Source organism: Tenrec ecaudatus, chromosome 10 (assembly GCF_050624435.1).
Source record: "Tenrec ecaudatus isolate mTenEca1 chromosome 10, mTenEca1.hap1, whole genome shotgun sequence".
NCBI classification, from domain to species: domain Eukaryota; kingdom Metazoa; phylum Chordata; class Mammalia; order Afrosoricida; family Tenrecidae; genus Tenrec; species Tenrec ecaudatus.
The window spans coordinates 58,622,567-58,636,696 of record NC_134539.1 but is presented as its reverse complement, the minus strand read 5'-3'; the positions used below and the strand labels follow the sequence as shown (position 1 = coordinate 58,636,696).

The window sequence follows — 14,130 nt, the reverse complement described above, 5'->3', positions numbered from 1 at the left end:
ATGTTGGACTGCTCACCGAGAAGCTGGAGAGCTCAAGGGCCCCCCCCCCCCCCCAGGTGCCTAGGAAGAAAAACCTAGCAATCTCTCATTGAAAACCCTACAGAACCCTGCAGTCTCACGCTGACCCACACGGGGCCGCCATGGGTCACAGTCAGTTCAAAGGCAGCTGGCCGGGTCATATGGCCTGTGTTGTGTCCTCACAACACCAGTGGAGGGCATGGCATCCTCACACTGCAAACCAACCTCTGACGCTCACTTACCCTTCGAAGATGCCCAGAGAGGTGGAAAGAGCAAGACAGTAGCAGGAAGGCTTTGTTTTTGTTCGACCTTTACCACCCATACTTCCCAGGTCTAAAGTTTGTAAATTTGCAGAGGAAAACATAAAGCATCCCACCCACCCATCCACCCCACCCCCATCCCCACATACACATACACATATACATACACATACAATTCTGGTTATGCCCAGACTCTTCTTTTAACATCACAAGTATCCTTTGAGTTCCCTCTCGTAAGAATATATTTCTTTTAAGATTCTGAAGGACCAAACCCTTGCCCTGCAAAAGCAGGCAGACCAGCTTTAGAAACTAAACAAAGGAAAGGCTCTAAATATTCATGAGAGCAGTCAGTCCCGCCTTTCTCCTGTGGAGTGGGGGGTGGCTTTGAACTTGCACTCTTAGCCCACCAATCTGACCCACGGTGCCACCAGCGCTCCTTGCCTTCCACGTAGACACAGGTAAAAGGAAATTTTGTTCATTTTTCCTTTTAAGTTCCTCTCTGACATAACATTTCCTTTTTCCCCCTTTAAAAAGATGATAGATGGAATTGCTCAATTCACATTTAACAGTGAAACAGCGATTAAAGAACTATCATACGAGAGCCTAGAAGACGTCGATAATAAGTACCTTTATGTGGCTGTAACAGTCATAGAGGCTACCGGTAAGTTTCTTTCTTTCTCTTGGGAAAGAGTTAGATAACAGAATAAGGGTAAACATAATTTCTATGGCTCATGCATGCTTAGTTTTCTTTCTTAATTAAATTTTATACTTGATAGGATGGAAAATGGGGATACAATTCAAGTAGAGCTCTACCACTCTCTAGGCAATGAATGGGAAGTCAGTGAGTTCCAAATATGAAGGACGTGTGGTCCTAGCACCCAGATCTACAAACTAACATCAGGCATAAGACAAGTACACAAAGAACTCTTGTAAGAAAAAGTCTACCGTGTTGTAAGCAAAGTAATTAATGCCATCAGCCTCCAGAAGAAGGAGAGTGACTAGACCATTGAGGAGCATCCAAGAAAGGTGTCATGAAGAAGGAGGGAGTTTGAGATTGCCTTGCAGGATGAATAGGACTTTAAACAGGGATGGTAGACAGGATGATCCAGGGCACCTTCCATACAGGGAATGAATGATTTTTTAAGACTGGAAAGGAGGGCTTGATTTTCGAGAATAGAAGCATATCCAGTTTGGTTAAAATAGGGAACAGATGTAATATTGGAAAGGAGTTTGTTTGAATGTTATTCTCAGTAGCATGAGTTTAATTTTCAGCGGGTGGTTAATAGGGTAACATTCTCCCTACCTCAAGCTTTTTTTTTGTCTTCTCTGCTTCCATCACCATCCCTGTCCTGTAACCAGGCACTCCCCGTGAAGTTCAGCCTCTGGCCTTCTCCTTTCCTTGCTCCTCAATCCTTTGTACATAATCAATGGATGCTCAGGCCACTGACCAAGTGGGGCTCCTTCCTCAGATTGCTCTTCCGTTCAGTCACTTCCTCCAGGTAGAGTTCGGTTTGCAAGCTTTGCACAATGTTTTGGAGCCTCCTGGAGATCACACCATCTTCTGCATGGCCTCTCTGAGAACCAAGAACCATGTCTGCTAATGCTAAATGAATGAGTTAATATGCAGTGAGTGACTTAATATGCCTGTAGACATGGAAACAACACAAAAACCTACACAGATCATTGTATTCTTCGAATATGTCAATCTGATGCTTGTCATCTGCCTAGGTGGATTTTCTGAAGAAGCAGAATTACATGGTATCAAATACGTGCTCTCTCCCTACAAACTGAATTTGGTTGCTACTCCTCTTTTCTTGAAGCCTGGGATTCCATTTTCCATTAAGGTAATGAGGGAAAAAACAAAGACCTACTAAATATGATTAATTCTGTGATGGGGTCCATAGTGGGTGGTGAACGAATGAAGCATACTGGGGAGGGAAATAGGGAGTTTACTGGGTATAACCTGCCCTGCCTGGAGTCGAGGTCAGTCAGGAATGGGAAACGTGTAGGTCAGGGTCACCCGGGGGAATGATTCCAGTCTTGAGGCTCTGACTCATGGTGGCCCTAAAGGACAGAGTAAAACGGCTCCAGTAGGATTTCCAAGCCTGTACATCTTTTTTTTTTTTTTCAAAAAATTTTTAATCATTTTCTTGGGGGCCTCGTACAACTATTATCACAATCTACAAATACACCCATTGTGTCAATCAAGCACATTTGTGCATTTGTTGCCATCATCATTCTCAAAACACCTGTAAATCTTTAAGGAGCCAGAGCACAAAGCTGCTAGTGGATTTGAACCAATTGCCTTTTGGTTAGCAGCCAAGTACTTAACCATTGTGCTGCTGCTAGGACTCCATCGCTTTGGCTTCTCTCTCTCTTTCTGCCATCTGTGGATTCCATCAAGTAAAACTGCCCTGTGCATTTCCAAGTTTGTCCTGTGGAGTGGCTTGTGATTTTGAACTGCTGAACCTATGGCTATGGTTAGCCATGTAACTCGTAAACCACTCTGCTACCAGGAGTCCACAGCCTTGGGTTAGGTACTCCCTAAGTTTGCATTGCAGTAGTTACAGGTAACTAAAATCCCCAAAGTCTGTTGTTAGAAAAACAGTAGCATTTTCTATACTGTCCCTCTCAGCAATGTCAAGAACTCTGGTGGGACAGTGGTTAAGCATTCAGTTGCTAACCTTGGGTTGTCAGTTTGAAACCTGCCCCCACTACCACCACCACGCTACAGGGAAAAAACGAGGACATGGCCCTGGAAATGGATGGGTCAGTTCTCTTCTGTCCTGTGAAGTCACTTGACTGCAATTGGTTTGGTTTGGGGGATTTGGGAGGAAATTCTTTTTTTTTTAAGTTGTATTTTTCCAATGTTTAGTAACTGATGAGAAATGATGTGCTTTCTCTGCATATCAGTGTTATTTCCTTGAACGGGGTCTAGTGCTTTTCTTTTTCATCCACTCTTATAACCTCCACTGTGTACAGAATATTTGTACATAGGTTGCCATCATCCTTTTCAAAGCATTTCCTTTTTATTTGAGCCTTTGATATCAGCTCCTCTTTTTGTCCTCCCTAACACCCCCGTGAACCCTTGATAAATTAGAAATTATAATTATTTTCTTATCTTACACCATCCACTGTCTCCCTTCACCCATGTTTCTGTTGTTCATCCCCCTGGTGTGTGTGTGCGTGCGTGCGTGTGTGTGTGTGTGATACACTGATCATTGTGATGGGTTGTCCCTTTCTCCCCGTTCTCCCCCACCTTCCCTCTACCCCCAACGCTGGAAGTTCTTAAAAGCTTCAAGGTGGGGATATTATTCCTTGAAAACAGATCCCTTTCCTCACCATGAGTTTTCATGCATTCTGTCTGGTCTTTTGTCTCTCTGTCCTTTGCCCCTCCACTCTCTTACTTTTTTCTCCTTTAAAACATTTTTTACCACCCAAAAACCCTAACTTTGTTTTCTCCTTTCACTTTCCCTTTTTAAAATGTGAATAATATGGAGTTGAAACATTCATTTGGTTTTTACTTGTATTTATTTACTGGAAATTTTTGCTCGCGGTTCTTAATTTAGCCCTGGTGGTTGTGCATTGGGCTGTGAACTGCAAGGTCAGCAGTTTGAAATCACTAGCTGCTCTGAGGGAGAAAGATGAGGCTTTACACTCCTATGAAGAATTACAGTCTTGGAAATGTATGGGAGCCATTCATCCCTGTCCTATAGGGTTGCTGTTAGTCACAACTGACTTGGTGGCAATGGGATGTTTTGTTTTATGAGTTCTTAATTAAAAAAGATAAAGGTTTTTTATTTTAAATTGAAACCACGATGCTTTCAAAAATAAGCTTTGAAAGAAAACAAATTTTAATTACAAAAATAAGAATCAACTTTGGCCTACTTAAAGTTTGTTAATTTTTTATTTACTGGGTCACTGGCTTTTAAAGAATAAGATATCTGTCAAGTCAACAGCAAGTTTTGGACATATTCATTACTTCAAAGAAATAAATAAAAAATATTTATAAATGCACAAAATATAGTGTTATGCTCATAAATAGATATGTGCATATGTGTATATTTATATTAGTACATAGAGCACAATGTTTATATTCTATTTTAATATATTTCATATGCCATATACAATGTGAGGAGTTCTGTTTTGTTCTACAGGGTTGATATGAGTCAGAATGAATTCAATATTTCTTGGGAGTATGGTGGGAGATTGGAGGGGAAATGGGGAGCTAAGATTGATTATGGTGATGATTGTGAAATCTTTTTCTTATGATTGAACTATTCATTTTTATATGTGAATGATGTACCACTAAAACTATTCAAAAACAATCAAGGATTGACTTGATGACAGTAAGAGAGGAAGCCCGAGGCTGTGGAGTCCCAGTAGCACAATGGTGAAGTGCTTGGCTGCTAACCCATGGCAAGTGGTTCAAACCCAGCAGCAGCTCCGTGATCTGTTTCCTTAAAGAGTTACAGGCTGCGAAACCCTGCTGGGGCAATTCTACCCTGTCCTTTAGGGCCACTGTGAACCTCAAGGTTAGAATCACTGCCCATTCATTATATATTTCCTATACCACATAAACTAGTGGAAATTGTGTATGCGCATAGCAATCATAGTGAGAGTAGAAGGTAAAGGGAAGGAAAAAGTTATGCATCTGTTATATCTTGTACTCTAGAGATTCCTTCCCAAAAGCGCTTACCGCATTTTCTACTTTAACCACTCCTAAGTCAAGTGAAAAAAACACAGAAGTTAGTTGAATCTAACTTCTATTCCTGGGCAGACCTAGTAGAGTGATATTTATATTCCGAGTCTACATGTTGTGCAGGGGAATCTATTCAAGAATGATTTAACTAAATAAAATAAAACTTTTCTAAAGCTGAGGTCATGCCACTCTTTAAGGAATTAAACATGAATAGTTTGTATATGTGTGAGGAAGGATCATTCTTTCAGAGTTGTTCACGCTTTAAGAGAAGTGCTGAGCTGCTGAAATGGATTTGGGCTGCTCTGACCAACAGGTGCAGGTTAAGGATTCCCTTGACCAGTTGGTTGGAGGCGTCCCAGTAACCCTGAGTGCAAAGACCATTGATGCAAATGAAGAGACTACTGACCTGGCGTTAAAGAAAAGTGTGACACGTGCCAATGATGGAGTAGCGTCGTTTGTGGTTAACCTCCCATCTGGTGTGACAGCGCTGGAGTTTGACGTGAGCTGAATTCTCCTGTTATATTTTCTAGAACAGTGTGTACTTTTGACTGTGGGTTTTGGCTAGTGTGTAGAACAGATTTTATCCATGACTCCAGTGAGCAGTTTTACAATTTTGCATTAAAAGAGAGAGGAAGCAAGCCCTGGAAGCGGTCTACTAATCCACTAAACAGTCTTTTTGAAAGACAAATCTATCAAATGTTTATTCGCCAATTAAGTCTTTTCTAACAGAGGAACCCCAGTGACACGCAGTTAAAGCATTCCTCTACTAAGACAGGACAGGTTGCATCCCATGAGATTTCAGCCTTCAAAACCCTATGGGGACAGTTCCACTCTGTCCTAGGGATTCACTCTGAATTGGAATCGACTCAGTAGCAATAGGTATGCCTGACTAATTACGACTATATTTGATTCTAGACACTTCAGAATAGGAAGCCGTACTGGAAAACAATGGTCGGTACACCCTCTTCCCCCACCTTACCCACCCAATTGGTCTTTTTCCAGGATCCAGCTAGTCTTTCTTTCTTTTTTTTTTTCCTAACTGAATGAACCACTGTACCTTGTCCCAGTAAATGATGTTTAAGTTTCCGACTCCAAATAAAAAATAAACAAGTTAATGGCAGCAAAACAAAACATAACAAAACCTCTTGTGGAAAGTATGCCATCACAGGCCCCGTGCTTTTCTGAAATTTCCTCTTTGCAGATTAGAACTGATGACCCTGTTCTTCAAGAAGAAAATCAAGCCAGCAAAGAGTACCGAGCCATAGCCTATTCCTCTCTCAGCGAAAGTTACCTGTACATCCACTGGACTGAAAACTATAAAGCTTTGCTTGTAGGAGAACATCTGAATATTATTGTTACCCCCAAAAGTCCATATATTGACAAAATAACACACTATAATTATTTGGTAAGTACAATAATTATATATAAGTATGCATATGAATGTGTATATACATATATGTATGTGTATGTCTACATTTGCATGTGTGTATATATGTTCACACACACAGATACATACTCCTACCCGGAACATTGCCCTTTCCTTCTAGGGTGATCCCTTTAGAATGATCCCTATCATTTGTGCTTACAAAACACCTTCAAGGACATCGTTGTCTTAGCTACGTAGTGGTGCTTTGACACAGATGCCACACGTGGATGGCTCAATGAATAGAAATTTAATCTCTCAGAGTTCTGGAGGGTAAGAGTTCAAATCAAAGTCTAGAACATCTAGATTCCTTCATTGTCCTCGGGTGTTACTTGGTTCCCTGGCATTTCTTGGCTTATAGATAATCCTCCTGTAGCATCTATTTTCCTGGGTGTGTGTCAGTGTCTACTCTGGTCTTGGAATACGTTAGATGTGATTTGATGTAGAATCCACCCTACACTGGGATGGCCTCATTAACATAATAAAGGAAAAGCCTATTTGTAAATAGGGTTAGGATTTTTAAAAATCATTTTATTGGGTGCTCTTACAGCTCTTATAACAATCCGTACATCCATCGTGTCGAGCACATTTGTACGTATGTTGTCATCATCCTTTTCAAAACGTTTTTCTTTCTACTTGAGCCCTTCATATCAGCTCCTTATTTTTTCCCTCCCTCCCCACACCCTCCAACCCTTATGAACTTTGGTAAATTATAAATTGTTATTATTTTCATATCTTACACCGTCTGCTGTCTCCCTTCACTCATGTTTCTATTGTTTGGCACCGGGGGTGGAGGGACAGGGAGAGTGTTAATACATCCATCATTGACATCAGTTCCCCTTTTCTCCCCCCACCTTCCCTCAACCCTCATGATATCACTACTCCCATTATTGTTCCTGGGGAGGGGGAGTGTCTGTCCCTTCCTGTGACCCATCTGTGAGGAGATGTCTAATTGTCTTCATATAGGCTTTGTGTCCCCCCACCCACCCACCCCATTCGAATCAATATGATTGTTTTCAGTCTTCTGATGCCTGATATCTGATCCTGTAGACACCTCATAATCACACAGACTGGTGTGCTTCTTTCATTTGGCTTGTTGTTTCCCAGGTAGATGGCTGCTTGTTTAACTTCAAGCCTTTAAAACTCTAGACGCTATTTCTTTTAATAGCTGGGCACAACCAGCATTCTTCACGGCATTTGCTTATGCACCCATTTTGTCTTCAGTTATTGTGTCAGGAAGGTGAGCATCACAGAATGTCAGGTTCTTAGAACAAAGTGTTCTTGCATTGAGAGAGTACTTGAGTAGAGGCCCAATGTCTGTCTACTACCTTAATACTTAACATAAATATATGTACATAGATCTATGTCCCTATCGTTATATATAAATATATTTACATATGTATGTGCCTGGATTTATACCTCTATAAATGTCCTTTGCCTCCTAGTTCTTTTCTCTACTTCTTTTTACTTTTGTCTTGTCCACTATCATGTTCAACCTTCCTTTGGCTCTCGGCTATATTACACTTGATCAAACCCCACCAGACATTCTACTACCTCCTGGACATCGATTTTAGATCACTTGTTGTTCCCTTCTCCCTGGGTTTGTTGACTCCCCCTTTCCTTTCTCTCACTTCCCCCTCTCCCATGTCCCCCAGAACCATTGATCCCATTGTTTTCTCCTTGGGATTGTTTTCCTGCCTATCTTATATAGATAGATAAGTTTTTAAAAGCCTATAAATAATTCCAGGTCTGTCTGTTGACCTTTATGAATGTTTTCTGATCGAGTCTGGTGAGGTACCAAACACTGCCCCTGAAGTCTATTTTTGGGATTTCTCAGAGACTTCATTGCTTTGTTCCCCTTGTTGCTCTGTTGAACTCCCTTTGTGTTTCACCCAGGTGTGCGAGGGTCAGACCGGGCACAGTTGCCATACTGTGTGTCCAGTGTTGTCCCCCATAGTGCTTTGAGTCAGTGAGGGGGCACTATGTCTCATGGTGGCTCTGGCCCCGTGGTCCTCTCTGTGCATTGGCTGCTTTGAACAGGAGTATTGTCCTTGTGGCTTGGTGGGCCAGGATATGGTCCATCATCTCTTTCTCTCCGTCACTCTTAGTTTGCTTCCATGCATTCTGAGCAGACCCAACCCACTCTGAGCTGGATCTTCAGTGCTGTCCTCTGTAGTGCATTCTTCTGGGGAGAGGATCCACATAGCTGGAATTAAGGCCAGCCCTGCAGACCTCCCTGTTGGTTTGCTTCTTCATGCCAGTATGTTGCCTTCAAGTCTTGGTGCGCCAGGTTTAAGTCTGGTTAGGGCATGGTTTTAATCACCATTTCACAGAGGAGGAAGTTAAAGGACAGACAGTTTAAAAGCCTTGCCAAGGTGACTCAGTTCAAAAGGAAGATTTTTGTTTGAATTTGAGAACTCTGCTCTGATTCTCCTTTCACCTGGCTCCTCCACACAGAGAACCTGTTGACGTTCTCATGGCCAAGCCACAGACTAATCTATTACCTCTAGTCTATTGCCTTGTGGCCAAAGATTGTTCACATAGGCCTAGTTCTCTGGTCTAAAAGAGGGGGCACAAGCCCTGATCTTGAGCGCTCCATCCTATCACTAGGTGTTTCCGCAATGTCTCTGTTGCATCACTTACGTTCAACTGGAGGTACAGCCTGGAAAACGATGTGCAAACATGGTTCAGGCTCCCTGACAATGGCTGGAGAAATGGAATGAATCGCTCTAATCATCAGGTCAGAAAGGTAGTGCTGGCTTTTCCAATGCTTCTGTGGAATACCTTGTAAAAACTAAAGGATGACTGTAGACAAATATTTACTGGTGAAGAATTGGGGAAACTGCTCATGGGCGAGGTACCAAACCCAATGTATATAGTCCAACCCTCTAAGGATAATTTAAGGGGTTGTGGAGAACATTTTGTTTTATGGAGGTTATTTACTTTTAACCCCACTCATTCCATTCAGGACCTAATCTTTGGCTATAAAACTTAACCCCCACAAAAGAGACATGGCACTCACCTTTTTTTTTTTTTCCAAGTCAATGAACAGGGAAGGTTTCAGTGACAGCATGACAGCCTATCTGGGTACAGATACTAGCCCTCTAACTTCTTCCTTATGTGGTTTAACCTAAAACCAGTATGAGTCTTAGTTGCTGCACCTCAGGTTCTTCATCTGCAGAAGCGTGATAATATCCCTACCGCCCTGGTTTCTTGTGAGAATTAAAGGCGTTCGACATCTTCCTACATTTCTGTCACACAGCGGGCTCATAAGTGTGAGTTTTCTTTGCCTTTAACATAGTTTCTGCCACATGTCCAAGTTCCTATTCTGAAGCATGGGTTTCGTTTCGTATGGTGATTGCTGCTGCTGCTGTTTATTTTTAGATTTTATCCAAGGGCAAGATTGTACACTTTGGCACAAGAGAGAAACTTCCAGATTTATCCTATCAAAGTATAAACATCCCAGTGACTCAGAACATGGTTCCTTCCGCTCGCCTCCTGGTCTATTACATCGTCACGGGAGAGCAGAGGGCAGAGCTGGTGTCCGATTCCATCTGGCTAAACATTGAAGAAAAGTGTGGCAACCAGCTGCAGGTGAGTCAGAGAGCCTCCATCCCAACCTGGTGGTCTCCTGAACGCAGCAGGCCGCAAATGCCCCTGAAGAGCTTTGTCTCAGACAAAGGGACTTCAAAAAGTCCATGGGGAAATGCCATCATCTTCCCATTCCTTTTTGTTTGTTTTCCCCACAAACCTTTGGAGGCCCCCTTGTGCACATGACCTTTTTCTTGTCTTCTTCAAATGGCTCTTTCAGGTGCATCTATCTCCAGATGCTAACGACTATTCTCCGGGCCAACCTGTATCCCTGAATCTGGCCACTGAGTCAGATTCGTGGGTGGCTTTAACAGCAGTGGACAGTGCTATCTACAGAGTCCAAAAAGCAGCCAAGAAGCCCCTGGAAAAAGTTAAGTAGTGCGTTACTGTGGTGCAAGTCCACCGACTGTGCCCTCCAGGGCAGGTTGGAGAGGAAGAACTCAAGAAAGTGTTGTTCCCAGTGGCCGTCGAGGTGATTCTGACTTGGGACCCCTCTGTGCCTGTCAGAGCAGGACCGTGTGGCTTGTGTTCATTCTCCAAGCAGCAGACATTACCTTTGTGTTGTTTTCCTGAGCATAGATTGCCCTGGTGGCACAGAGGTTACACATTGGGTTGCAAAGCTCAAGGGCAGCAGTTCGACAATGCCAGCAGCTCCAAAGGAGATCGATGAGGCTTTCTACTCCGGCAAAGAGTTACAGTCTCGGAAACCCACAGGGGCAGCTCTACTCTGTCCCATAGGGCTGCTGTGATCAGAGTTGACTCAAGGACAGTGCGTTTTTAACTACAGAGTTAAACACAGAAAAGCCTCTTTAAATTATGCTGATTTTCATTGAGTACTGTTCTTGATGCTCCTAAGTTTCTATTTGGAGTGAGTAGAAAAAGTTTGCAAATAGATCATGATAAGGCTTGTACTTTTTTCCCTTGAGTCAGGAACTGACTCAGTGACACATAACAACAGTACACTGCAATGTTGTGTTGTCATGGATCAAAATGAAAAGAGCCATAAGCCGAGGGTAATTTTCCCATATACAACATTGTAAATGTAATTAATGTCAATAAAATTATTGACTTACAATTATTAAAATGGCAAATTTTATGTTATGTATACTTTACCACATAAAAAAGAAAATTACATACTTTACCATATTTTTTTTAAAAGACAATTACATTTACTAAGATTAAAAAGAAAAATAGGCATATGACCATGATAGCAATTACAATGGAAAGGCTGGGGACTGCTTCTGTTTGTATTATTGTAATGATAAAAAAGGAAGCTAGATAGGTAACCCCTAGCTTTAGGTTGGCTTTGTTCTCGTGAACATAATTAGGACAACAGAACCTGGAAGTAGTTCCGTTTCCATTGAACACCACCGCACTCAGCCATTATTCTCTGGGCTTAAAGTGATTCAGACAAGAAAGAGGAAATGTACAATGCGAAGTTAAAAATATTAGGAAAAGTAATATCACTCAGGGGGCAAAATTAAAACTGGAATAGCCCTCTAAACTAGTCCTCTCACCTACATAGGATCAGGGTCTAGAACCGTCCTCCTAAAGATGGCAAGAGGTGGTATTATTTTAACAGCTTAAAATTTAAGTTGTTTATTAAATCCTCCAGGCATTCACCCATTTTCTCATTTGGGGGGCAGAGGGAGGGGCGGGGCGAGGAGTATTGCATTGACTAGTTGCCCTGGCGGTGTAGTGGTTATGATTTGGGTTGCAATTCACAAGGTCGGCTTTTTGAAACCGCCCGGAGCTCCAAGGGTGAGACACGGAGCTTTGCTCCCTGAGCAGTTACAGCCTCTGACGCTCACAGGGCAGTTAGTCCCCTGTCCTATCGGGTCGCTGTGTTCAGACTTGACTTTGGCAGTAAGGTTTATTACTGTATTGATTGCAGCATGCCATCTAGATACAAAACAATACGGGTCAACTCTCGGGGTCCTCTCCTCAGGTTTCTCTGCTTCAGAAAGACTAAGTTAGCATCCATGGAGAACATGAAGTGGGGAAGACCGGGACATTTATGTGTTGGTTATTTGATTAATGAGCGGTCTGCGTATTTCACGGGTTTATTTCTAAACATGTCAAAAGTAGTATCTTTGGGGCTTTGAGGAATAGCTTGTATATCTGAACAGGCTCAACATTTCACCTTTCTGCACAGGTGTTTCAAACGTTAGAGAAGAGTGACCTGGGCTGTGGGGTAGGAGGAGGCCGAAACAACGCCGACGTGTTCCATCTGGCAGGCCTCACCTTCCTCACCAATGCAAATGTAGACGACTCCCGACAACATGGTAAAACGCTCAGGTTGAACAAAGTGTTCATTCATTACTAGTATTTACACTGCTAATTTGCCCCCCAGATCTTGTTTCTGTCCTTCCAAAACATTTTCTATACCCATTTAGAATCACTGGACACTGACCAAATGTCTCACTGGCTTTTCAGATAAAAGCACAAATCCTTCGGTACCCTGCTCAAAGCCTTCTGTGACCTTCTTCCCTGTCTCTCCAGCTTTGCCTCTTGCCTTGCTCCCCCTCACTTGAGAGTGCAGTCCTGTGGAACTAAGCCTCGGTCTTGCCTGACGCAATGCCTTCATCCATCAAGGACTGCTTCCGTTTACTAGCCTGGAAAAGCCAGTGAGCATCATCTTGTGATTGGGGTTTTATCCAGTCATTCCCCCCTTTGTAGAGATGATACCATAGGGTGAGATCCGTGTACAATAATGATAGAGTATTGTCACATGATACTCTACACATGCAACACATGATACAATAATAATATCCCTACAATTAACTCCCCACATGTCTTACCCACTGCACTGTGAGCCTTTTAAGGTAAGGTGACCAGATTTTAACATTGGGAAAGTGGGACACCATTGATAAAACTCATATCTTGGCAAAATAGCCACATGGCAGCCCAAAACCGTATACCTTAGCTTGTCGTGCATTCTTTCCAAAAATTGGGACTTTTTTTAAATGCTGCGGGACGCGGGACAAATTGTTAAAAAGTAGGAACTGTCTCCCCAAAAGCGGGACATCTGGTCACCTTATTTTAAGGGTAAGGAGCACATCTTAATGATCTTCTTTCTATGGTTTTAAAGTTGCTCATAATTATATTGGGTACTATGTATTGATGTTTATATTTGTAATATATATATCACAAAGAGAAAGAATAAAAACAACATACATAACACAGACTTCACTCATTTTAAATGCTTAGGTATTTTTTTTAATCACTGGGTTCAAAAAAACTTAAACTCCAAAGAGTTAAACTAGATTGAAAGTGCCACTTGGAGAAAACAAGACCAGTTCAGAAGCAGAGGAGCCCTTGTGGCATAGTGGTTATGAATTGGGCTGCTGACTGTAAGGTTAGTGGTTCAAAACCACCAGCCACTTCTTTGGAGAAAGAAGAGCCTTTCTACTCCTGCCAGTCTCAGAAATTCACACAGGTAGATCCATTCTGTCCTAAAGGACATTGACTCCAAATTGACTTGATGGCAGTGGGTTTGAGTTTGGTTTTTGGTTTGTTTGTTTGTTTTGGGGGGGGGGTTGTATTCAGATTTACAATACACCATACCTAATCCAAAACAGGATAATTTATGAATGTTTTAAGTACTTAAATAATTGTTTTCATCCTTTTTCTTGTTTTTTAGATTTTCTTTCTCTTTTCTCTTGGTCAATGTCTTTGTTTTTATATTTTGTTTTGTTTTTAACAGATGAACCTTGTAAAGAGATTCTCAGGCCAAAAAGAATGCTGAACGAGCTAATAGAGAAAGAAGGTACTCTCAAAGACTCATGATATTAGAGAACATGTTGTGATCATTATCATTCAGCAGCTAAAGAAATGGTTTGTTACATAATTCCCCCTGAATCAATTCATCAAATAAAGCATCCATTGATGAAAAGGAGACATACACAGATGCCTAGGTCACTTTCCACAGAAGGATTTGCCCAAATAAATCCAATAGCTCATTGGTTGTCACTGTTTTTAGGTGCTTTTAGGTGCTGTGGAGTCAATTCTGACTCGGAGGTACCCTATGTACAACAGAACAGAACACTACCCAGGCCTGTGCCATCCTCACAATCGTCCTTATGTGTGTGCTCATTTTTGCAGCCCTGTGTCAACCCATATCACAGGAGATCTTC

The 14,130-nt window shown here is 42.1% G+C and overlaps 1 protein-coding gene across 1 annotated transcript in view; it reads left to right on the top strand.

Annotated features, from left to right (window-relative positions):
* Positions 1-14,130, top strand: part of C5 (complement C5) — a 96,972-nt gene that overhangs the window by 26,038 nt on the left and 56,804 nt on the right. Inside the window, exons 9-16 of the mRNA XM_075559037.1 lie at positions 813-939; positions 2,007-2,122; positions 5,294-5,479; positions 6,182-6,385; positions 9,788-9,997; positions 10,215-10,364; positions 12,150-12,279; positions 13,701-13,763. Coding sequence (XP_075415152.1) covers positions 813-939; positions 2,007-2,122; positions 5,294-5,479; positions 6,182-6,385; positions 9,788-9,997; positions 10,215-10,364; positions 12,150-12,279; positions 13,701-13,763 — 1,186 coding nt within the window. The remainder of the gene's footprint in view (positions 1-812; positions 940-2,006; positions 2,123-5,293; positions 5,480-6,181; positions 6,386-9,787; positions 9,998-10,214; positions 10,365-12,149; positions 12,280-13,700; positions 13,764-14,130) is intronic.